Source organism: Myripristis murdjan, chromosome 14, assembly GCF_902150065.1.
Source record: "Myripristis murdjan chromosome 14, fMyrMur1.1, whole genome shotgun sequence".
Classification (NCBI taxonomy): domain Eukaryota; kingdom Metazoa; phylum Chordata; class Actinopteri; order Holocentriformes; family Holocentridae; genus Myripristis; species Myripristis murdjan.
In genome coordinates, this window is record NC_043993.1 from 11,446,041 (window position 1) to 11,471,445 (window position 25,405).

At 42.3% G+C, this 25,405-nt stretch overlaps 1 protein-coding gene across 3 annotated transcripts; it reads right to left on the reverse strand.

The window, feature by feature from the left end:
* Positions 1-413: 413 nt before the first annotated feature.
* Positions 414-25,125, reverse strand: LOC115370964 (actin filament-associated protein 1-like 1). 3 transcript variants are annotated; one of them, XM_030068051.1, is made up of 19 exons: positions 24,247-25,125; positions 15,168-15,293; positions 12,942-13,028; positions 12,734-12,816; positions 12,530-12,647; positions 12,298-12,387; positions 11,948-12,159; positions 9,666-9,845; positions 9,166-9,258; positions 8,726-8,828; positions 7,252-7,407; positions 6,573-6,787; positions 6,190-6,335; positions 5,571-5,649; positions 4,914-5,022; positions 4,037-4,204; positions 2,434-2,600; positions 1,887-2,012; positions 414-1,557 (listed from the first exon to the last, which is right to left on the reverse strand). In XM_030068051.1, the coding sequence occupies exons 1-19, from the start codon at positions 24,266-24,268 to the stop codon at positions 1,531-1,533; spliced, it is 2,307 nt and encodes a 768-aa protein (XP_029923911.1). In that variant the 5' UTR covers positions 24,269-25,125; the 3' UTR covers positions 414-1,530. The 3 variants fall into 3 exon arrangements, with proteins under 3 accessions (XP_029923911.1, XP_029923910.1, XP_029923912.1); XM_030068050.1 differs by having other exon boundaries at positions 15,168-15,296; XM_030068052.1 differs by having other exon boundaries at positions 15,168-15,296; positions 23,556-25,125.
* Between the last annotated feature and the right edge of the window lie 280 nt (positions 25,126-25,405).

Sequence of the window (25,405 nt, forward strand, 5' to 3'; positions counted from 1 at the left end):
GATGTCTTTCTGTCTGTTTTGCATCTAACAGGGCGTTACAAGGGAAGCGAGTCCTGCTCACCGCGGTTATGGAAGTGCCAGCTAGTGCATTATTAACGCTTTGCTCCTGTTGGGCCTTTTAGTCAGAAAATTGAAAGGAGAGTTATAAATAGATGCCACAGCTAGATGGTGCTTGTGATTTGGGAGAATTGTGATGGCAGTGTTGGCTTCTAAAAATCATTAAGCTGAAAAAAAAAAAAAAAAAGCTGCACCGATGTGGGACTATGAAAATGTGAAAATTAAATGGAACTTAACAGGCGAGTAAAGTTATCTTCTGAAATATGGGACACTTGCTGCTGCTGTGTGAACGTGTTTATGTCTGGGTGATGAATGGTGTTCACATTCAATAAAACTGATAAGAGGGATGCTGACACTTATTTCCAAGACATTTATTGGATCACAAAATACAACATGATAAAGTGCAAAAGTCGGATATGAAAAAAATATACATATAGGCAGGAACAGTGGAACACAAAAACACATTTTTTAAAAAAAAAAATGTGCACTATGCAACGTTGCTGAGGGTTGACTCTCGTGAGGACCCTTGAGATTCAACTGGCAAAAATCGTGGAATATGAACATAATTTTATGGCTGACTCTGCATGGTTCTCATCAATTGGATCAAATCACTAATAAAATGCATGCTTACTTCAAGTATATGTCAGCTGGGTCTAAAAGGTCCTCACTTCAATTCACCGTTTGAAATTTTGCCTAATGCACCTTTAAATTATTTTCACATTGCAGTAATAAACATTTACCTCTTGGTTTCATGAACAGTGCCATACTCTGTATGCTTTCATATTGGTTCAAAGACACATCACAAGATGTGAAATGCTACTGTTTTACTATACCAATAATCATAATTTAAGATAATAACGATACATCTTGTCTTGTCATGTAACCTTTTAAAAATGATAAGAGGCAAAAACACTTTCTCTCCATCAGTGGACGGCGCTGATAAAACACTAAGATGATTCAGGAAGTTCAGCCTGAAAACCATGACACAGTATCTCTGCAAGTCATCTGGGTTTTGAACTTGTGAACTCGAGATGCTAATGAACCGTGCCCTCGATCCCTTTGCTATGCTTTTATCTTGTATCACATGCTCACTTTCTGCAGCCCTCTGCAAACTGCACCACTCTGCGCACACACACACACACACACACACACACACACACACACAAACAAGCACACAGGCATACACACATAGTTCCTACTCATGGTGATCCTTATATAATAACACTGTACTGGTATTTACAGCGGTTTATAAATCATGCAGCCTGTAAATGCATACAGGAGAGGAGGATGTGCCAGAGTCCTCCTCCTCTTCCTCCTCCTCCTTCCTTCCCATGCTCCTCTTCCTCTTATTTCCAGTTCTTCCTTTTCTGTTTCTTCTGTTTCCTCTTCTACCTTTCTACCTGCCTATCATTCAAGTCACAACACAGCCCCCTCTCTCCGTGACTTCATCTGCTGATCTGTCTGATGCCGTGCCTAGGTCCCCTTCTTCGACTCCCACTCCTGGAAACCATGACACAGCACAAAGTCAGGAAAACATGTTGCTCTCTCTCTCTCTACCTTTCTCACACAGATGCACACACACACACTCACACACACACAGACTCATGTACACAAGAGTCTTATGATTCCAAACATTGTAATGAATCACGGGGAATTCCCCTATTTTGGCCAGCTGGGGAATCTTTGTAGTCTGCAAGGGTGACCCGGGTGCCATCTGTTACACACCAGACAGATACAAACACATACTTGCTCTCTCAGACACACACATACACACACACTCTCACACACACACACACACACACACACACACACACACACACACTCCTTACCTTTGCCTTCTGCATGACGTTGCCCCGGGAGGAAGCGTAAACAGATGGAGGCCGTTTACGGAGCTCAGATGCTGAGTTGACCGGCACAGACTCACTGTAAACCTTCTCCACCTTATTGCCCTGTGCCTGCATATGCAAATACACACACACATACACACATAGCAACAAACAGCTGTCAGATTTTTCTCATTTAAAGAGTAGCACTAAATTAAATCTAAAGTGGTATTATGAACTGAGAGCAACGAATATGCTCCTCTGGTGAAAAATAAATCCAGCATGATAAAGCACAGCCGTACCAGTTAATAGCACTTTAAAAGTCTGGTGTGCACAACAAAAAACAGCTCAAAGGAAGCAGAGCCAATGAAGCAATCATAAATCCCACAAGTAGTAGTAGTAGTGGGATGGGCCTTGATTGATAATAGACAGAACAGACTTTTTTGGCAGTGGTATATGGGCTTGTAGAAATCCTGAAGCAGGTGAGTTTAGGACATTTTTGTATTTTTATAAAATATAAAAAAAGAAGTGGGTTTTTGCCAAAACTGCCTACCTTGGTGCTGATCTTGGTATCAGTGGGAGGCCCCAGCACTCCTCCAGCCAGAGATTTCTTCAGGTTTTCTTTGACCTCGGTCAGTCTGAGCTCCAGCTCCACCCTCTCCTCCTCCTTCTGCTTACACAGCGCCTCCAGCTGGGCTAACCGCTGCTCTGCACCCTGACCTGCACACATGGTTGGTGGTGTTAAGAAGCTCAAGTTGCTTTTACCACATGGCCTGGATGAACAATTCATTTGATACACTGTTAACCATTTTTATGTTGGTTCAGCTGGCTTTCACACGGATCAGATGAAAGCAGACTGAAGTGGAGATAAGCTTGGTTATTACTGGTCAGGGAAGAAAGTGAGTAAAGAGATAAGGTTTCGTTCATAATACAAGGAATAACCTGAACCACGGAACAGTCATCCTCCTTTTGTCGTCTGCTCATCAAAGGATGGTTAATGAAACAGAACAAGAGAGAGTGATACGACTTCGATTGGCGAGGATCCTGGTATGCTGTGTATTTCCAAAGCGGTCTGCTAACATTTGAGCACAGGGCCAACACAGAAGACTGAAGATAGAGCAGTGCCATGGTTTAACTGAATCATGAGGGAAATCCGGTACGGTAGGCTGCGCTTCCAGGCTCCAGCATATGCCTGCTAGTACTTCTTCTTCGCCTGCTTTGCTTTCTACTGTCTTCAGAGGTGGAAGTAACTAATTACATTTACTCACATTACTGCAGTCATTCATTTTATTTTTACTTCAGTACATTTACCAATTAAGTACAAGTGCATTTACTTAAGTACAAATGATCAATGACAGATTGTGGAAACTTGAACGCTCAGTCAATAGAGATGAGAAGAGGAACCTGCTTCCACTCTGTTGGTTCATTTCCAAATTTCCAATAAAAGCCGCACAATAAAAAACTGCACGTGGTCGATGGAAGTGAGGACCTAACGCTGAGAGCCACGTAGACTCAGCCATCATATAATGTGCTTATTGCACATTTGTCGGTTGAATCTACACGGTCCTCGTTTCAATCAACGCTTGGCAAATTTGCGGAATGCACCTTTAAATGAATCTCGTTTGAGGCGTGTGCTCTCATCCTTTTGTAAGGACAAGATCAGATATACACAGTTATTGTTTTGAAAAAGTAACTCAGTCACTTTTACTCCAAGTATATTTTAAATGAGCTACTTTTTTATTTTTACTTGAGTAGACTTTTACAGCAGAACGTCTACTTAAGTAAAATATCAGCAACGTAGCAGTACTTCTACTTGAGTACTAATTTGTATTACTCTTTCCGTCACTGACTGTCTCTCTGATGAAATTAGCTGTAATGTCTTTTGATGTATTGTGATGCCTTGGCAATAGTCACATGCACTGATGCAAAACATGTAATAATGAGGTTACCGTTCGCACTTCAAACAAACCACTCCACTTGGCTTGGAAATGATCCGGGACCACCTCTTTGAAACTGACTCGGGTTTGAATAGAGCATTTGGCACGCCCCAGGCTTAGATTAGAGCACTCACACCTACCCAAACGAACTGCATCAAGATTCAGCCGAAAAGCAATTTAATACGTGCTGTGTGTGTGTGTGTGTGATTTGTCTCTGACCTGCGCCGCTCTTCATCTCCTCCTTGACCTCCTTCCTCTCCTTGCGTAGGGACACCAGTGTGTTTTTTAGCTCCTCCTTCTCCTTCTCCAGCTCCTCCTTCTGCCTCAGGTACCTCCTGGCGTCCTCCTCTGCACGCGTCTTCCCATACCGCGCGTACTGATTCACATCTGACAGAAACCAAACCACAACGTCAATCAACTCTCATCATTAACATCATCATCCCAATATATGTCATTACAACAGCGCAGCTTTATGACAGGAAGAGCAAGTCCGTCATTCAGCTGTTAGGGAGGCAATAACATCTCTTTTCAATGCCAACACCAACTGAGTCCAAACCTCTAAATATCAATGGACACCAAGCACACATCTGATTCATTACTTTCACTTGACAGTGTTACTTTGAACCATTACTTCGGGGGTCACAGGACAAAATAATTGTTATAAAATCATTCTTCCTCTTACCATTTGAGAAATACAGGCTTGTGAGTGCCAAAAAACAGAAAATCGAGACAGTCGCTTTTATTTCTGACAAACTGCTCAGGGGCCTTTGATATCAGATATTGGAGTTGGGTAAAATTTCCAGTGCCGATGCCTCCTTTTAACCCAGAGTTGGCATCTATGAATAGCTGGAAGGGATGCACCAACATCAGTGGGCGTATCATTATCAGTGAGCTTGTGGTCTTCTTTGCTTTTCGCTGGAAACACGATGCAGAAACCCCAGAGCTTGGCACAGCTGACAGCTTTCAGTGCAGGAAGGAGACCGAGGCCATAATGCTGCTAGTTATTATGTCTTTCAAATAACATGCAGAGTTTACATAACCAACATGAATGAGCTTCGGAAAACAAAATAAAGGACCGTCTACTGATGAGACTTACTGGAGGTGTGTCTCTTGATCGCGGCCTGCTGTTCGGTTTTATCAGAGTCTCTGCTGGAGAAGGAGGCGTGGCGTCTCACCTGGCCTTGTGTGCTCTCTACTGCCCCCTCCTGCAGGGGAGGGGAAAAACAACACAGCAAACAGAAAATTCAATTTATAGCAAGTGCATGGTGTTCGGCATTTCCATTACTCTGCATGTTTCTGTTGACTATAACAAGACAAAACTGAATACAGCAAAAGAGGAATAAGCAAAATTTTGTGTATTACTGACACTATAACCAGTCAAGGATTGTAAAGATCAAAACAACGGTGCCCCAGCAGGAAATATGTAAGCAGTCATCATAATGTATAGTGCTTTGGATAAAAGCTAAATGGCACAGGAAGGAGAGGAAAAAGTGAGAAGGGAGATAACAGCGAGCTTGAAGCCTCTCTGAGTTTGGAAGCGTCAGGAATGTGGCTGAAAAATGTTACATGGCCAGTTCAGTTATGCGTTATGTGATAGTTTCCTTACCAAAAAAAAAAAAAAAAAAAACAAGGTTGGAAGCTTTTGGTTGCAAACACACATTTACTAAAGCTTCACTAGTGCCACAAAGAGCATATTTAACACACAAACAGACAAAAAAGGCGATGTTCATGCAGATGTGTACTGTTTTCTTACCAGAACACTTTCGTAGACTTCGTCGTACATCCTGGAGTCTGTTGAAGCGCTGCTGGAGGAAGTAGTTGTGGTCGCCCACCTGAGAGAGCGAGAAAAAAGGAACGCGACAGAGGATTGTTTATTTCCTACAATTAAGCAGGGGCGTGAATCTTTGGCTTAACATTCATTCAGTCCCATTCACAATTCGCTCGTTGGCGATTTGATTTGAGAATGATTTTTCTTTTTCTGGAACAATTCCATTCAATTCGAGTTTGAGTAAACTGTGATTAGAGTAAACCATTGACTCAGTGTTTTCAGACAAAATTTCATATCCATTAATAAACAAGTGAAATAATAAAAGGCTCTCTTTTTACTCTTGAAATGTGATCACACAATTTAAAAGTTGCTATTCTACCACAAAGTTTTTTTGTTTGAATTGGGAATGAATCAATCCAAGCAATTCATTCAGTTTATTTCTTTTAACAGACTGATTCAGTTGAATTTGCAGAATTTACACTCAGTGCATTGTTGCAGTGAATGATTTGTTACAGCCCTACAAGTAATGGAAAACTCCACACAGATACATGCATAAACACACACACACACACACACACACACACACACACACAGAGTGACTCACAGGAAGGAGTGTCTGGCAGCGTGCCGTATGTCGGTGAGTGTGTCCACGTCGATGTAGTCATAGTGCAGTTCCTCAGGGAGCGTGGTGCTGCCTGTCTCTGCAAACAGCACACCCAGCCAGCGGCCCAGATCCTCAGAACAGCTGGCCTGGTGGACATATACCCACACACACACACAAACACACAGCCACCCACACACACACACACACACACACAAATTCACCCATCCATATTTTAGCTAGTTTCTCAGCGTGCTCAACTGTGACTGCAGCAGACATGAGATAATGGAGCTGAAGTGATGAAAAACAACTGCAAACTGTAAACAATCTGCAGCTTTTCAGCCAATTAAACTTTTTTTTTTTTTTTTTTTTTGTTTTTGCTGTACCTCTAAAGCTGCCAGCTCGCTGCCCCCCTGCAGGATGCGGAAGGAGAACGGATGCTTGGGCCCGAGACCCCCTGTTACCACTTCGGCCCCCTTAAGGGGCACCACAATGACTGGGGGCCGCTGGTCCCCGGGGTCCTTCTGGAGGTGCAGGCTCCCACTCTGCACCACACACCAGCGCTCCTTCCAAGAGCCGCTCAGACACACATGAAGGTAGCCTGTGCAGAAAAACAGATGCAGAGCAAAAAAAAAAAAAAAATGTTAACAAGTTTATAGTCTATGAGGGTTAAGGTCACTTTACGTTCAATTCACTTAATTTAAAATACAAAGTGAAAACTGCATTTTATGACGGTACTTGAGCCTTAAGTCATTCTTTCTTTCGTTCTTTATATATTTAATTTTATTTTCAAAGACTGGATACATTTTATTAGTTTGTTGCTATTTTATTCACTACTGTACTGCATATTAATGTATTCAATTTAATTTACACTTTTCTCAATCCCTTACTGTAAATTATTTATTTATTGCATTAAAAGACAACATAAGTGTTAGCTAGAACAAACAGCTGATCAATCACTCAGTCAGTCAATCAGACAACCAACCATCCAATCAATCAATCCACCAGCCAATCACTCAACCAATCACAAAACCAATCAGCTACTGAATCATTCCCTGTCCTTACCGCAGCGTGGGTTGTCATGGTGACCAGAAGAGGAGGGCGGGTCTCCCGGTAAGGGAGGTTTCCGTTTGGAGAAGCTGATGATCCGGTTGATCTTCTTTCCTGCCGCTCGGCTCATCGACCCCGTCAGCTCGGAAAACGCCCCGCGCTTCCCCCGGTCTGAAAGCAAGCACACCCCGGTCACACCGCGCTGCAGATCACAACGTGCTCTCGGAGTGGAGGAGCGTTTGATATACAGCATGTTGGGGCTCAGCCTTGTGTGATGTTAAACTGAATCCCTAGAAGTCGTGGAGAGTGATGACTGAACTATGGTTTTACCCTTGTAAGAGTTGCATGGGTTTCCTGTGTGTGTGTGTGTGAAAGAGATGAGATCTCAGAGTCATAGCTTATTTGAAAATACACTCGCAGAATTAAAAGGTGTTAATGTAAAAACATCCTATTAAACTCTTGAAATGGAAAACAGATGACAATAAAGCATTATGAATGAAGGCCACAATACACTATATTTCATTTCAGTTATGCAATTCAACAAAACGACATAGCAACCCCAGAGTGTGTTTGCATCCACACAGCGAGTCCAGGTGCTGCAGCGCTCGGCCCGGCCCACTTCCTATGATGTCAGTGGAAGACAATCGCAGGAAGAAGACAGGAAGGATGTCATATCTGCTCGCGCCTCACTTCCTGTCTCTCCCTCCCTCTCTCTCATGTCCCTTCAGGCTCAGAGCCTCTCGGCCGGTAAACAGTTTGTAGCAACACTGAAATAACATGACTGTGCTGACCCGTATTCATGGATCCCCTGGTTTATCCTTCCTGATTTTGTGGATAGATAAACACAAAAGCGTGCATGCTTATGATCGTGTTCTCATTTGTGTATCTTTGCTCTCTGTGTGTCCTTTCTACTTTCACTCCCTAAATTTAACTACTCATGTTACGTTCGCGGAACAACGTCCAAGTAATGAAACCGACATGAATAGCGCTCATATGCGTTTTGTATCATCATTAATTACATTTTTATTGCCCAGCTAAATGCCGTGTGTGAAATGATTTTATAGCTGCCAGTTTCCAGTACACATCATTGCCCCCTAATTCATACATCACCTACAGAGAAAACTGGCAAGTCTTCAAAACCTGCACCGAAAAGTGAACATGATATAATTTATTCTGAAAATGTCATTATGATCTGATTCACAGCTTTAAGTTACACTCTGAACAAATTTCAGCCATCACCTCCCACAGTGCAGATGAGCTGAAAAACCTAAATAGGCTTATGAGAAATCTCACTGTGTTCAGTTCTTACCTTTTTTTGCACAATTCCACTGTGCTTACTGCATGATGCTCTCTGTGACTGATGCATTCTGCTCTGGATGTGTTAGTGGTGCCCTGACAGAGCTGGGTAAAGTTCCCCTCGTTGTGTTGCAGTGAAAAGACGAATATACCACTTGCAGGACAAAGTAAAAGTAAAAGAAGGTTAACCTACTCAGTGATTCAGTGGTGTCCCGTCCTGGTCCCTGTCCCATGGACAGACTGTCCCCCGTAGGCCCGCTGTCTGAGTCTGACGCCTGCCTGTCTGACAAAAGCACCTGGCAAAAGGAAGATGGAAAACCTTAGCTACCAGAAACAACCTTGTGCTCTTTTCCCAGGCAGACATGACCGAAGAAAAGGAGAGGCAAGAACAGGAAAAGAGAGGAGACACACGCCGGGATGCTTGGATATGTATGGTTAGGAATTCATCACCAGAGGCTTCAAACCTGATGAAGACCCACCTTAACATATGAAGAAACTGATATAAGAGGAAACCTATAACGCAAAATAGCAAAGGAGCAGGATCCAGTGCTAAATAACACAAAAACAGAAAAAAAGTAAATGGACAGAGTCACACACATGAACAGGCCGGCATGCAAACACAAGCACACACACCTTGTCTAGTTCCATTTTCCTCTGTATAATGGGAGAAGGAGAGCCTTCCAGTCTTTCACTATTGCAGGATTGGCTGCCAACTTCTCGCACCACCTGGAGACAGAGGGAAATGTTCAGAGCCATTTGTTGCTAAACAGTGAATTGAAGAAACACTGATAATTGCAATATGAACTACTGTCATCGCCAAATTGAAAGTGGTTGAAATTATTTTGTGCTCAAAACTCTTGTGTGGCGAGCCACAATTCTGGTTTATGAAATAAAATTTCATATTGAATTTAAAATGTTTATTTAAAAATGTCTTTTACTGGCTGAGAATGTGTAGTATTGAGAGATCTGTGTTGAATATTTTATAACCACAGCAATATTCAGCAAAATAAGCACAATATAATTTGTCTTTATTGTGCAGCTCCACTACCAAACACATCCTCTATCCTCAGCCTTCCTCCCCATCTTCTTCTCCACCCTCGTCTCTCTCAGCCGAACGCACGGAGCAGAGGTACCTTGAGCCACCGCTGCGCCTGCTCTTTACTCTGAACAGCCAGGACCAGAGCTTCGCCTCCAGGCAGAGAGAAGCGCAGCTCGTGCCTCTTTTTCCTGCCTTCCTTAGGGACGTAGATGACGTTGCAGAGATTCAGCGGGAGCTCTGTGTGTGGGGTGCTGTCTTTGATGCTCTTATAGCACTATTAGAAGGAGAGAAAGATGGTAAAAATAAGAGAGAGGGAGCGAGAGAGGGAGAGAGGGAGATGTATATACTCTCTCAGAGAAGAAAGCACAGCAATGTACCAAAAAGTTACAGATGCTTGTTGCTTTGGCTGTAGATTGTTTAGTACAACATCAACTTCCTAAAAAGGGACACATATATTCTTTCAGGGGCAGCACACCCGCAACAAGCTTTTTTATAGCTTCAAGTGAATCAAGTGTACCTTTAAAGCTAAAATAATCAAAACCTAAGAAAACAAGAACTATTTAGACTACACTGACAAACATATATTTTATTGTCTATGTAATTTAGTAGAGGTGTGGACTGGCCACAAACTCAACCATTAAAGCGCACGGTTATTCCACTCTTTTGTCAGCTGAGTCTAAACGGTCCTCATCTAATCCACCCTCGTGCTGCACTGAACTGACAAAGCCCTTCACTGTTCATTCGAAATCTTTTCTTTTCAGTGCAACAAAGATACACAATTATTAACCCTCCTGTTATGTTCAGATTTACTAACATCTTTCATGTTTAGGGGCAATTTGACCCCTGCAGTTTAAACCTCCACAAAATTATTATAATTAAAATTGTTACCAAAGTTTATGTGTCAGGTACTTTATGTTTCTTTGTTGACTATCTGAATAGGCCTTTAAATAAAACATATCTTCACCCCCACTTATACATCCAGTATTCCTATTACGCCACAATGGAAAAATATGCAAATCACCATAAAATCTCACTGATCAACCTAAAACTGGAAATATTAACAAATATTAATTTATGGTGGTTTAATGGCTTTCTATTATTTACAAGTACAGATTTTTGTTATTTATAACCAATGCGTTACAGAGTGTGTACAGGACATTGAAAACATATCATCATGTGAATTTCATGTTTACCCGGTAGTGCCCATTACATTAGGAAAACTCATTAAATATGAAGCAAAAAAAAATATGTTAATTATTTGTTTTTAGACGTTAAACATTGACTGCGGTCAAATTGACCCCAAACATAATAGGAGGGTTAGGTTTCTTATTAAGTTTCTGACAGCTGAAAATAGCATTCAAGACTTCAAAAATGCACAAACCTTTAAACCAAAAAAAAAAAAAAAAAAAAACACCTCCACACTTTTGTATAAACTCACTGACTCGGCTGTCTTATGAGCTTATTGTTGTTGAAATCAATAGCGAGGCTGGGAATAACTGTATATGATGGTGTAAACCATACAGGGTTGGCTCAGTATCAGTGTTGTATACTGCGGAGGTGGGAGGTAATGAAGTAAAAATACTTAGATTTTACATCGATTTTTCAGGTATCTGTACCTTACTTGAGTACTAAGTACTTTTTACTTGTACTCCCTATATTTTAACATGAACATCTGTGCTTTCTACTCCTCATATTTTGAAAACAGGCCTTATTACTATAATTTTAATGCATTTGAGAATTATTATTATTTTTTTTTTTTTCATTGTCAGCATCAAGGCCGATTTCAGCCTAAATGGAATAACACACAGAAACGATGATCCCTTGGTGTATTCATCTGTGCTTATCACACACAACAGACGTAACAAGACAAAAGAGACAAGAGAGGGAGACTTGGCTGCAGAGAAATGGCGTCTAGTGAATGTGACGCCTGTGACAGGGAGAACTAGTAGCAGCACAGATGAAGGTGAACCAGTCAACATCGCCGACAGAGCAGATTCAGAGCAGCAATTAACAGAAACAGCCGGTCGTCAAAAAAGGGCTGTAGAAAATGTCCTTCAGAAAGCTTCTTTTTACTTTTATATTTTGAGTGCATTTCACAGCCTGTATGTTTTACTCTCACTTGAATAAAGAAGCTGAAGCAGCACTTCTACTTTTTCCAGAGTCGTGTTTTACACAAGTATCTGTACTTCTACTTGAGTAAAGAGTGTGTAATTGTGCCACCTCTAGTACGCTGTAGGTCCTGATTCACCCAAGCTTATAAGTGAGCCTGGAGGGTAATGGGCATAACTGAATGACACATTTATAACGGAAGGTGCCCACTTGTTAATCCTAACGACATACCCATAACACCATTTCCTTTAAAATGACTCCATCTACCTGAAGTTTATTATCACGGACAACGGCCAGCTGCTTGGTCCACTGGCCGAATCGTTTCTTGCGCAGCAGGAAGGCACAGATGTGGCAGTCTCTAATTGGTTCGTTAGAGCTCTCCTCAGCCGTCCATCTCTGAGGTCGGTCCCGCCCCTTGGCCTCATCTTCCTCTTCTTCGTAAGACTCGTAGGAACTGCTCAGAGCATCTGAGTCATTGTCTGAGAAACAAAAATAACACGTCTTGGTGTTGGAGAGGATGATTAATTGACACGTTTTCGGGATCCATGCATCCGTCCACCCATACATTCATACTGTACTGTTGGCATGGATAAGGAGAATATAGAGGGCAGTCTCACAGGAGTTTTTGGGAGGCCCGTTAATCCTGGTGCTGGGATAGTTATTGTCTGCATCCTCATAGTAGGCATCCTCCACAGAGTTACTGGAGCCTACAGGTGAGGAGAGAAGGAGAGGAGAGGACAGGGGAGGAGAGGAGAGGAGAGGAGAGGAGAAAGTTACATCAAAAGATAAAGGGAAATTGAGTGAAATTATTCATGAGTGTGTGTGTGTGTGTGTATGTGTGGCACTGACTGTGCATCGTGGTGGTAAAGTACTGAGGGGTGGAGCCAGGATCCAGAGGAACAGCCTCTTCATAGTAGTCATCAGGCAGCGGAGTGGTGGGCAGGGGAGGGGGTGTGTCTGTGGGTGTCTGGGGGAAACAAACAGTTGGGTGTCAAAAGAAAATTGTAGGTATGAGAGGTGACTGACGGAGAGATGCATAGGTGGACAGCTTACTGATTTATTAGGGTGAGTCTTCTCCTCCTCTTTCTGCTCTTTCTGCTCCACTGGAGAGGCGCTGAGCATGTGCAAATCACAATCTGGTGAAACACCAAAGGGTTAATGTTATTATCAAATGAACATACTGCAAAATAAGGACAAATTTTTTCCTCCTAATGAGATCAGTGAACTGAACTGAATTGAGGCCACGGTCCCTTCTACGCACCGAAATCCTCAAACAGAGACTCGACAAAGCTGGTGCCGGTGCCGTTGCCATAGAGACAGCTGTTCATGTAGACATCTGATCCGTTGACTGTGGGAAAGATCAAAAGTTTCTGGATTGGTAACAATATGATGAAACAAAAACTCTGATAAAGTTACCCCTCAATCTGTCAGACCAAGAGAGCTGTGTCTGGAGAAAAAAATACAACTAAGAAAAATAACGTGCAGTTTTGAGATGCAGTTTTTCAGACTGAAATCTCCTTCTAATCTTCTTCTAATCTTCCTGTAATATACATAAAACCACAACAACAACACAAAAACGCATCACTAAACACTGCTTTGAAACCCTTAAGCACACTCAGTGTGCCTGAAAAGACAGGCTGTGATGCTGCTCTGGATTTGGTGCAGAGATGATGAGCTGCTATAAACAGCCTCCTCTAAAGGAGGGATAAGTATCACTTCCCTCCATCTCTACAGCTGTATGAAAACATATGTCGCAAGCTCGCAAATCTCTCCACCAGAGGAACATGAATAATTGGCTGGAGCCTTTTGGAATCAGCGTTAGTCTCCTGAGGTGCAAGAAATCAGCTCCAGAGATGTATGACTATATTAAAACTAGAGACTGGATTACACTAATCTATCGTGGATCAGTCCAATTTGGCTCAAAGCACCTGAAGAGTGAGCACTGGCAGCGAGCCTGACTCCACTCAAGATCTTGACATTGTGAGTACACCTTAGTGGTCTGCGCCAACACAATGCCGACCCACTCTCCTTCCTGTGACCTCCCTCACGTTATCCTCTTAAATCTTTTCATTTCATTATCCTCTTACATCAATCCCTGCATCCTCTCTTCTCACAGATAAACACAGGTCGAAAGATTTGATGTTTTGTTACTTTGCTTTTAACTCTTTCTGCATGTTCTACCAATGTTGTGCAGCTAGAGACATGGCCTAACAGTGGCCTAATAGTGACCAAAAGGCTGCCATTTAAATCCCTAGCCTGCACGGGGGCAACTAAATAACAACTATCTGCCTTTGAGTTGACCTTGAGCAAGGTGCTTAACCCCTAATTGCTCTCACTGAGCTGAATATAGATATGTGGAGCCGTATGAAGCAGAGCAACACTGAAAAACAGCAAGCATGCTTCTTCAACTCATCCAGTATGTAAGGAGAAAAGGTCTCATTTAGTGTTACAGCCCATTTACATCTGTCTACATGTTTACAGATCATTTTACAATTCATGCTGTATGTAATTATATTCCTTAACATCTAGTTGTTTAAGTTCAAGTTTAAATTTACTTTGAGCCCAGAATCACAGTTCACAGCAGACCACACCTGACTTAATCTTGATAGTGGGCAAGATAAAACTCCCTCCCCAAATAAAGAAAAATGGAAGAAATCTTAAGAAGGGCAAAGACCCCTTCATGGCCAGACAGGTGTGCAAAAGGTGCAAGCCCAGTGAGAACATCACAAACATTACAGTCTTAATGCATCAGCCACAGAGCTGCTGCAACAGCCAGGACGAGGGGGATGAAGGGCAGGGATGATGAGGACAAGGGGGACTGGGGAGTGGAGGAGGCTGGGGCACACCTGGGAAGAACACAGTTACACAAGGCATTCATAGTGAAGCGTATGAAACACACACACACACAAACAGAGATGATGAGGTGGGGAAAAGGAAAACAATAAAAAGCAAGGAGGGAATATGGTGCATGAATGTATGAAGGAAGAAAAGCTAATGGATATATCATATAGAATAGCGGAATGCGCAGGAGGAGCAGGGCCATGTTGACAAATGTTGTCAAATAAGATTGACATGGAAGATATAGGACATGGATGCAATGCAATAAAGTTTTGAAATTTGGAATAAGTTTTGTCTATACATCCTACACTTAAATTGCACGTCACACGCCATCGGAGCTCGCTCATTCCAATTAAAAATCATGAAACTGGTTTCAGTAAACCAACGTAAGCCTTCATGTTTCAGCAGGAAAATTCCTCCTATAGACACCATCTCCAGAAAAATACAACTTAAACAAAACATCAACAAACATCAGCATAGAGTTCAGCCAATACATTTCCTCATCAGGGATTAATAACGAATGAGTCAGTACACTCCACAGAGGTTAGTCACATCGCTGTCTCAAACCGTGTCAAGTATCAACGACAGAACAAGCGGTTATTCACACCCCAGACCCATCCCCTCTTCACTCTGGGTCTTTAGTGTCTACCTGTCGGCTGCAGGGTTTCCAGGATGTTGCGTACAGATGCCATCTTGTCAGCGGTGGCCGGGCTCACCGTCTCTTGGTCCAACATCTTCAGCAGAGCAGCCAGCTCGTTCACCAGGCGCTCCATTGCTACTGGAAACCAGAAAAACAAACAAACAAAAAAACAAAGCAAAACTCAGAAATGCAACAATATAGCGCTGTTATATTGTACGATCACCATCAGACCATAATAGGAGACTCTGTACTGCTCAAATGCTTGAACTATGACGCCCCGTGCATCAAATATACATTCACATGCACCCTGTAGCACGTTCACACACACATTCACACACACACACACACACACACACGGCTGAGGCAAGCTGCCAGTTAGTAAGGGGCATGCAGTCAGTTTGGACCATAGCTTACCGCCTGTTGCAACAGCTGAGCGTGGAGAGATACTTAACATCCTCACATTATCCCTCTATCCCTCCTCTGTGGGCCACACTGACTTTCTGTCTGAGTCTTTCTCTGCTTTCCTCTCTACTCTCTTTCTTTCTCTCGGCGCTGCCACATTTCGGAACCTACGTTCAGTTTGGACACTGCGAGCTTTCTTTGAAAACCCCAACATCCAACACTGACATCCTGTGTGTCTGCATGTATCTGTGTGTGTGTGTGTCTGTGTGTGTGTGTGTTACAATGACCTTGACACTGTTCCAGACCCTCTGACACACTCTCACACATCCTGCTTGCTCAGGGCTGACAAAGAGAGAGACGGAGAGGCTGTGTGGTTGGGAAAAGGGGGGCAGAGAGAAAAGGAGGAGGAGGGGGGTGGGCAGAAAACTTCCTTCCTTCAAGGAAATGGAGCCAAAATAAAGAGGAAAATCTGTCGGGTTAGGGCTGCCACTACATGGCCTGTAACAAAGTGTAGGTTCATTCAGTCGTTGGCTCATTCATTACAGCTTCAGGAGAAAGCGTGTGACATGAAGGAGGGTTGGTTTGAAGATGCAGAATGGCTGGGAAGATGTCAACGAGTAAAAAACAGACCCTAAAACCCTAAAATCACTCCAGTGGAGCTGCTCACTATAAGGATGCAGTTGTACACGGGAGGCGGGGCGTTACTGAAAAAGACCTTGTGCACTCACCAAACTGTCTCATATGCAGAATGAAGGTCAAACGTTCACTCATTCATGCAATTTATCAAACTGGCTTGTTTACCTCCCTAATCTGACTTCCTGGGTTACAATGTCTTTGTGGAAACTGATTTTTTTTTTTTTTTTTTTTTTCAGCATCACCAGACTGCTGAGCACAGAATTTATCCTGTGGTGTAGCAGTGTGATGTAGAGTTTTTTTGCACGCTTTATTTGTGTGTTAAATGACTCAACTTAAATTGCTTATTTAAATGAAATGTCCATCAAAAATCCAGGCTTTTTCCCAGCACTAAATTGGTAGGGTGGGTCATTGTGCTGAAAAAGGGTTGCTGACCCTTTTTCATTAATATTGCATTTGAGAGTGATTTAATGTCCCATAATGGTGTAAATGCTATTTTCCACTCTGCCAAGAATATAATTTGGGGGGAAACATCAAACACTTGTAATTTTTGTAATAAAAACAGTGAGATTTAAAGATGTGAAATATCAGCTATTAACAGATTTAATACAATATTATTAGTACTGGCCTCAAAAAACACAAATCCAAATGCAGTGTTTCATAGTAAATAGTGAGAAAATGTTTTTTTTTTTCCCTTTAGGGCAGCTGGTTGGGATTGAATGTCTTGCTCAAAGACACTTCAGCAGGGTGGATGCTTGCTGATATAGGATCTTAAATCCTAGAGCTCCAGCTGAGGGATGGTTCAAATTCAAGTGCATTTATTTATATGGCCCTTCATCACTAGCGTGCCTCAGAGGACTTAAGAGAGAGCGAGCCTACCAAGATACAATTTATCAATGACAAATCACAGAACAAAACGATGCACTGCAGCATGCAGCAAAATAAAACACAAGGGGGAAAAAACAGAGCTTTGCACTTATCTCCCTGTCCGGGTTCCCACTCCATGTCAGTATGAAATTCCCTGACATGAGTTTTTGAATTCTTTCTTTCTTTCTTTCTTTCTTCCTTTCTGTCTTTTTTTTACTGAAATGTTACATGATAAAATAAAGTGAGATGAGAGGAAAAGAAGTGATACAACTTTTATGATCAGAACAAAAGAATTGGCAATTTCTCCCTCTCTCTCTTACACACACACACACACACACACACACACACACAAAGTAGGGAGACAGTGAGAGAAGACTCCCTCTTAGTCTCTTCCGCCCCCCTCAGTCTGACAATACTCCATTGTCTCCATGAAGGCCAAAATTAGACGGCCACAATGCTCCACAAGACCAATGAAAACAATGCAAAGCCAGAAACTCAAACAAAAAACAACACAGGAATTCAAACACACACACACACACTTCCACAGTCTAAGAGGGGCGTGGAGCACAGCTGCATCGTCCAAAGCCATGGGCATTCTGGGTTAAAAGATATGTCCAGCAGCTGTGTGTGTGTGTATGTATGTATGTGTGTGTGTGTGTGTGTGTGAGACCAGCAGCTGCGGTTTCCTGTCTCAGCTGTTGACAGAAGCTTCTATCCACTCCTTCCTGATCTCAAATCTAATTCATCCATACCGAGTCTCACCTCCTCTCTCTCTTTCAAATCGAATTCAGCTCAACATGAAAGTTAAGAAGCGTCTGCTCTCTCTTTCTCCCGCTGTCCAGCTTTCCCCTATCTCTCTTTTTGTTTTCTCTCCCTCCCTCCCACTCTTGCAAAGTCATTGAGTCTCATATCCAGTGTCACAATCTTATTTTCCTTAAAACAAAAGGAAATCATCCACTTTCCCCTATTGCTAATCAACTCGTTTCAGGAATTTTCATGAATCACATGTCGTTTTCTTGATCCTACAGTGGGCTGATATGCCTTATTCTCAACTTGTTTTAAAGTTGAGATGAAATGAAGAATGCCTTTTTAACCCCTTTATATCACATCCCTTGTCATACTGTGCATCTGTTTAATGATATATGCCCAAAAAATAACCAATGATATTTGCCCAGAAAAAATCAACATCAAAACGATAATATTTTTCTTCCTGTTCAACAAAATACAACGCATGCTGTTGTAAGCATGAACCAGCCAATAACCAGCCAGTAATACCATAACATCCACCCGTGATCTTCCACTTTTAGCCACACAGTTATGACACGCCCACTTTTCAACATTCAAATCCAATCTGTCTATCTACATTTCACTTGTCACCATACAAAGTTTTATACTGATACTCTGGACTTTAAGTAAACTTAAGTAAATAAATGAAGTAAAGTAAGTAAGTAAATTCCAGGACATGTATTTCAAATAAACATGATACACTGTGTAACTAAAAGAGCTTTGGATTTGCTGTAAGGTTTTTTTTTTTTTTTTTTTTCACTTTGACGGAGCAGGCTGTTCAACACTGTTGTCTTTTGCCCAAAAACAGTGGAGTATTCCTTTAACACTGAAGACGAGGCTAAATCGCTTAAGGTGGAGAGTTTTTTCAAAAGTTGCCAGGTGCATTTTTCTGAATGTTCTTTGCTTATCAGAACTCAAAATAAATATATATCGCCTGTCACATGCTGTCAGTCATTGCATGACAATAGTTTTCAGGGTGGAAAAAGGAATTCAGTCAACTCAGCCTCTATGTGGCCGGTAATAGGGTGACCGCGTTTCAACATACTGGACCTTAGGCCTGTTTTCTGTTTCTTAAGTCTCACTTTACACAGTCAAGGCCATCCAGGAGCCCCTCTCTCTCTCTCTCTCTCTCTCTCTCTCTCTCTCTCTCTCTCTCTCTCTGTGGGCCTGAGGGTTTGGAGGCTGATGATCAGCTGTTGTGGAGGCCTGTGGTTCCTCTCTCCCACAGAAGGATCTTTGTAACCCTGAATGTGCATATGCACGCACACACACACACGCGCGCACACACACACACACACACACATTTGCTGCCAGATACACACATGCACTTAACTTGCAGCGGGTACACACACACACAAACACTTTTTAAGTTACCCTCACAAAGAAATTGTATTTCATACACAGCAAATATACAGTCACATGGTGTCTTGGAGCTAAGTAGGGGAAAAAGTGTGACTGTGTGTGTTGGTGTGTTTGTGTGTGTGTGGGCGCGCGCATTTGCGTACATTTTTGTGTGTTTCGGTGGAGGAGGCTTTCCGAAGAAGGTCAGTCATGAGACTCGGGTCATGCAGCTTCCATTTTAACTGATTTAGTGTGTTTGGTTGCAGCTCACAACAAAACAACTGAAGTGCTGCCTCTGTGCTTTCTGCTGCTGCTGCTGTTTATCTCACCACATAATGCCTATGGGCAGCTGGGGGATGGAGAAAAAAAGATTAAACAAAAGTCAAGGAGGCTCTTGTCTTCCTAACCTGAGGCTTTTGCTCCCATCCATTATATGCCTAACCTATCAATCATGCCGATCCCAGCTCCTCGGCCCCAGGCCCGTCTCTCACATCCAGTTACCATCCCTTCTGATTTCCTCTCCAAACATTTCAGGGCTGGGCGGGAATGTGTGTGAATGCACTTTTAACCGTTTGAATTGCTTGTGATTTGCTTGAATGATCTCGCCCAAGACTCATGATTAGCCATCAAAGGGCTTTCATCAAGACATATTTTGTTTAATAAGGTAAAAAAGAGCGTGTCATGCGTTTCGACCCTCAAGAGCGCAACGTTACACTGCACTGCAGCAGGCGTCCTCTTCCTGCCTCCCCCACACTCCCAGAGGCTGAGGCCTGACAGCCGTTCGCCTCAGATCCCAAATTCTGCCTTCCACTCCTTCATTTCTCCCCCCTCCTCCCTCCCTGATCCATCCCTTTCAACTCCTCTCCTCATCTGCACCCCCTGCTCGCTCTCTCCCTCCCTCTCTCTCCAGACAGCCGTCCTCTTCAGACGAAGGTCGGAGTTCAAGCCCCGGCTGCCTCGGCGACTCCCGCGCAGACAAAAGTCCACTTCAGCGATGCAGCATCCCATAACTCATATTTTCGTGCCAGCAGCGGATGGTGTCACGTCTAGCTTGGGGTCTGCAGTCATCAGACACTTTAAAAGGTCCCCTCCGTACCAAATTAGCCGAGGAACTTAAAAGGAAACAGCTGGGGGGTAAGAGCCATGGAACTCTCTCTTTTTCACATTCTTTCAATATCTTATCATTTTCTCCAGATAGCACATGAACAAGAGACACAGGAAGCAGAGGAGGCTGACACACACAAACACTGTGGCACTGGCATGAGCTTTAATTTCAAACCCATGTCTTTGTGTGGCGCTGTGGTATTCCCAGGTAAGCACACTGAGCCACTCACCCACCACAGTGCACCATGGGAAATCTACAGTTATTTGTCAGTCAGCTTAACACAGCAAATCTTGGGGGACGCTGGTGTGGAAATTTCTGTCCTGGACAAACAATCCCTTGCTTTCAGCTGAAGGCCAATTTGGATTAAAGTTCATTCATTTCATGCTAGAACTGAAATTACTGCACCAGAAAGAAACAGTGGATGTGATGATGGATAGTTTCTTGCTTATTTTTATCTGGTCTGATGTTAAGATGGGACCCAGCAGAAAGACCAATTTTTTTTGTGAAACAATTAAGAAATGGTGTCATTTCTGCATGTATACCATGATGTTTTATACTGTTTTAGTGTTCTTGAACATTATACAAGTAGAGAAGCATTTCTTGCATGTTTTGCACATATAACTGGACTGACTTAGACTTTCAGTTGAAGTTATGAATTTGCTTTCTTCCAAAAAACTACAAATAAAAGACTGTAAATAACTTGAAATATTCTATGTATCAAGATTTTGAAATGGGCAGACACAATAGAAAGAAGTGTAGGCTACATACAGGGTATCAGCACATTTCACAAAACTAAAGTATTTTTAAGGCCTTTTCCTACATGGAATTGAATATGGGGGCAATTTATGAACAAAATAAAGAAACCAAGCTGGCGAAAGCAGCCTATTTCTACTGGAGCAGAGCTAATGAAAGTTCTGAAACTAAAATGAGCAAGATAAGAAAAAGGACAACAGGAAATTAATTGTCAAGGGCCCCGGGCATGAAGTCCCATTATGTTAAGCAGATGCACAGTTCTGCATATTGTGCTAATAACCCGACTCTGTTCTGTATTAATCCAAGAGTGGACATACAGTGCAAAGTCACTGCTAAGTGAAAAAGACTCGGCTTATAATAACTGAATTCAAGACATTTCACTACTTTTTAATGTCACACATTTATACAATTTAACACTTTTTCATACTTTTTAAGAACCTTAGTGTATCATGTGCACACTTAACTACAGATAAAGTGTCTTTTGTAATGCACCAAGGAGCCTTGTGAAGTAAACTGTGTCTCCAAAAACTGAGAAAGGTTTGGAGATGACAGTGATCTGCACACTGCAAACACATTTATTAGGTTTGGTTGTTTGTCAGTACAGTCCTCACTCTCTGTCTGTCTGTCTCTCTCTCTCACACACACACAAACACACATACACACCATAAGAAACACACATTACCACATACTATTATTCCAAAGGTTGTTTTTTCCTGACATTGTTTCCCGGATATGAGCTGTGAGCTAAACGATGCCTCGATTCCCCAACATCCCGTCAGTCACTCATCTTTCTGATATAACCTTCAACTGGATATAGCCCAACATGATCCAGTGTTATTCCTGTCAGCACTTAGTGTGTAACCACCACACGAGTTTATCCACTACCTACAGCACACCTACACATGAGGGACATTTATAGGCCTGCTGCCCTGGATATCACTCTGAAACTAATGCTCAGCGAGTAGCCCCTGCAGTCCTGCATCTTAAACTGCACAGAAAATGAAACTGTGCAAAGAGTTAAGGTCACTGCTGTTGTGAAATATCAGTAAACATGAAGTAAAGAAAAGGCGCTGAACCCTCTGACACTAACAGGGAAGAGGGGCGGCACTGGGAGAGTGAGAGGAAAAGGGAAAGGGAAAGATAGGGGAACTGTGGTAGAGGTCGAGGCTTGTGACAGTTATACAGAGATGACTTGTGTGTGTGCACTTGTGTGTCTATGTGTGTGCGTGTGTCACTAAGCCTAGACCCCTCCAATGCAACGGATTACTACAGGCTTATAAAGCAGCCTCAAACCTGCTCTTCCATTTTTAACACTGCAAAATCCAATCCTAAATCCATAAAGGACTCATGTGGCCTCCGGATCCTGCATGCATGTGTTATTGTGAAGTTTGTGATAGAAAGGGATGTATCAGAGGGTTTAAACCCAAGATAATGGAGTCCCACAAGGAAAAACTGAGTCATTTTCTTGTCAACCTCATGTCAGTCAAAACGTCATGGAGATTTGCAAAAAACAAACAGAGCAAGTTCAGTCTCAGCTTTTTTCCAAACTATTGAAGTTCATGTCATGCAGCTATCTTTTTTATACAGCTCAAAAAAAAAAAAAAAAAAAAAAAAAAAAAAAAAAGCATAGCATGAAAAGTAATCCGATTTCCTCAAATGGCTTGTTTCATGCAGCAAGTGTTTTGCATCCAAATGGATTTGAAAGTCCAATATGTACCTCCTTATCTCAAACAGTTTGCTCATAAACAATGTTTTAGTCCACCATGTGCCAACAACAACACTTGAGTTTTACACTGCACAAGCTGTTTGTGCTGAAATGTTCATGCAACCAAATGATTTCACTGTACGGTGCTCGCATCACTGTTGACACTTTCTATATTGCTTTATTATAATATCAATATCCTAAATCCCTTTCTACAATATCAGCATCTATCTATACTGAACTTTTGGACCCACAGTGCAAATCACCCCTTTAACTTCACTAGTTTGAAAAAAAGGATGAGCTGGAGCTACATGTAATAGCGATATAAAGCTGTGTAACTGATGGATGAAATTTTGGGGTCAAGTATGTGGACTTGCGACCTGTCCAGGGTGTTTCCGTGATCCAAACTAACCCTCCCACCCCACCCCACCCCACCCCAAACCTCCCACCCCGACCTTAATAAGGATAAGCTGCTTGTAAAGGAATGAATGAATGAATGAATGAGTGACTGTATCCAGCTTTTTTCTTTTTTCTTTTTTTTTTTTTTTATTGTGTTAAATTCATACTATAGGCTATTTATCCATCTTATGCCTCTGCCAAACATCGTGTTTAAATTAATTCTTTTCTGAAAACACAAATGATTTTTGTCCATAACGGTATTTTTTGTCAGCGTCGTTTTTTTTTTTTTTTTTTTTGTTTAAATTATTATTATTATTATTATTATTATTATCATTATTTATTTAGTTAGTTAGTTTTATATATTTAGTTTTATTTATTTTATTTTATGGTTATTATTATTATTTGTAACGTTGTAACGGCCCTTCCTGTCTCCAGCCTCCCTGCGCTGAAACAGAGCGGACATTCAGCTTCCCTTCCAGCAGCGCCGCTTCCAACGGGGCACTTCACTGTTGGTATCCAATTGCATCACTACCTGAGCAATACCTCCTCCATTCACACACTCACACACGCACATTATGGGCTACGTACACACGCAGCGCACCGGCCAGCGTGTATGTGTATGACATCACTCTGCCGTTACTACACCGCCGTACCGGGAGCGGGAGACGCTCTCGCCTCTTGTACAAAACGGGATAAAGGTCCATCAGTTCACTTCAGACCAGCCCCAGAAACAAACAAAATCTCGAAATCACCCTGTTCGGTATCCGTGTCGCTGAATGGTGAATTTAGAATGACCGGTATTGTACTTTCAGCCATAGGCACAGTCCACACTGTAACATATCCTATAATATTCCTATGATATTCCTACTGGGACTTCTGCTTCTCTACAGTGAGTTTTAAGGTACTTTATGTCTATCTCGATAGGAAATCAACGTAACATAACAACAGGATGTTAGGGCTATGAATAGTTTCCAGTTGTGTTAGCCCAAAGGAGTGGCTATGGTGTTTTCCGTGAGGGAGCCAAATATGAGCATGGGATAATTTTTTTTTTAAAAAAAAGAAGAAAAAGAAGAAGAAGAGGGGAAGGGACTGTTACTCACAGCTCTGACGTTTGGAGTCCATGTGGTCTGCTATCCCAAAGCCAGAGTTATCCTATTTATTTCTGGTAATAGGCAATCCCTCAGTTTTTGCGTGTAAAAGTTATGAACATATCCGTGTGAGGCGTGTTTGCGACACGCTCCCGACCACCGAGCTCTGCCAGCCACGGATGCGGCCAACTGAGTCAGTGTGGCCGCTACAGTTCATAGTTTGACTCGGCATCCTGGTTCCACAGCCGCAGCCGCACTGGGTCCTAGTGCGAGTCAAGCTGCTTGGTTCCCATACATTTACACACCACCGGCCCCATTTGTCCCATACAAGACTCTGCCCCGGGGGATCCCATATGGAAAACGTTTTTGCTGTTGTTTATTTCACATTGAATTATATAAGTGCCTGCCTGGTCCCAGCTTGGCTTCGGTCTAAATTCCTGATTTTCCATGCGTCAGGCTTTAACAGAGGAGTTGATTTACTGATATATTGGGTTGATATCTGCCTTTTGAGAATATGGGATGGGATGGGATGCCTTCCTTTTTCAGTATGACAGAGGTTAGTCCCTGGCTCTTTTATTTCTGTTATTCTAAGCTTTTCAATATTATTTGACAGTGTCTCTCTCTGCCATGTCTTACAAATCTATAATTGGCTGTTCATTTTGTTTGTTTAAATATTTAAAGGAAAAGATTTACTTTAGTGATAGCTTTCGTGTTTGCGGATATTGAATATGGGCAATGTCATCTATTGGCAGCTTCACCCAGGACCTTCTCAAAGACCTCTGCCGGGGATCGCCGGACCCACCATGAGAGCCACCAGTCTGACCCAAGTCTAAACCCAGTAAACCCAGCGGATCCCTAAACCAAAACATACAAAAATGAAGCATTAAGCACAGAGCAGATCAGAGCAGGAAAAAAAATCAATATAATGGTAAATTGGCAGCATTTGCATCATTTATTCAGCAATTGTAACCACACGCAGGGCACTGTAAATGAGAAAATGTCATGAAAGCCAAAGAGAATTAGATTGTAGACCTGAACTGAGTTTTTAAAAATTCTATACATGTTTACTTAGGGTTTTTGTTAATGAACAGTAAAGACCCACCTATCCATATCACTCACACACACACACACAAAACACATCCACACGTTGCAGGTTGGACTTCAGGTCCTT

What these genes read in the sequence shown, in the direction of transcription:
- LOC115370964 (XM_030068050.1), bottom strand. Translation starts at nt 24,268, where the DNA reads ATGGACTCCAAACGTCAGAGCT. An exon ending in GCGAGCTGGCAGCTTTAGAG is followed by an intron (nt 6,336 to 6,572) that starts GTACAGCAAAAA and finishes TATGTCCACCAG; the next exon opens with GCCAGCTGTTCTGAGGATCT. An exon ending in GCTGCCAGACACTCCTTCCT is followed by an intron (nt 5,650 to 6,189) that starts GTGAGTCACTCT and finishes TCGCTCTCTCAG; the next exon opens with GTGGGCGACCACAACTACTT.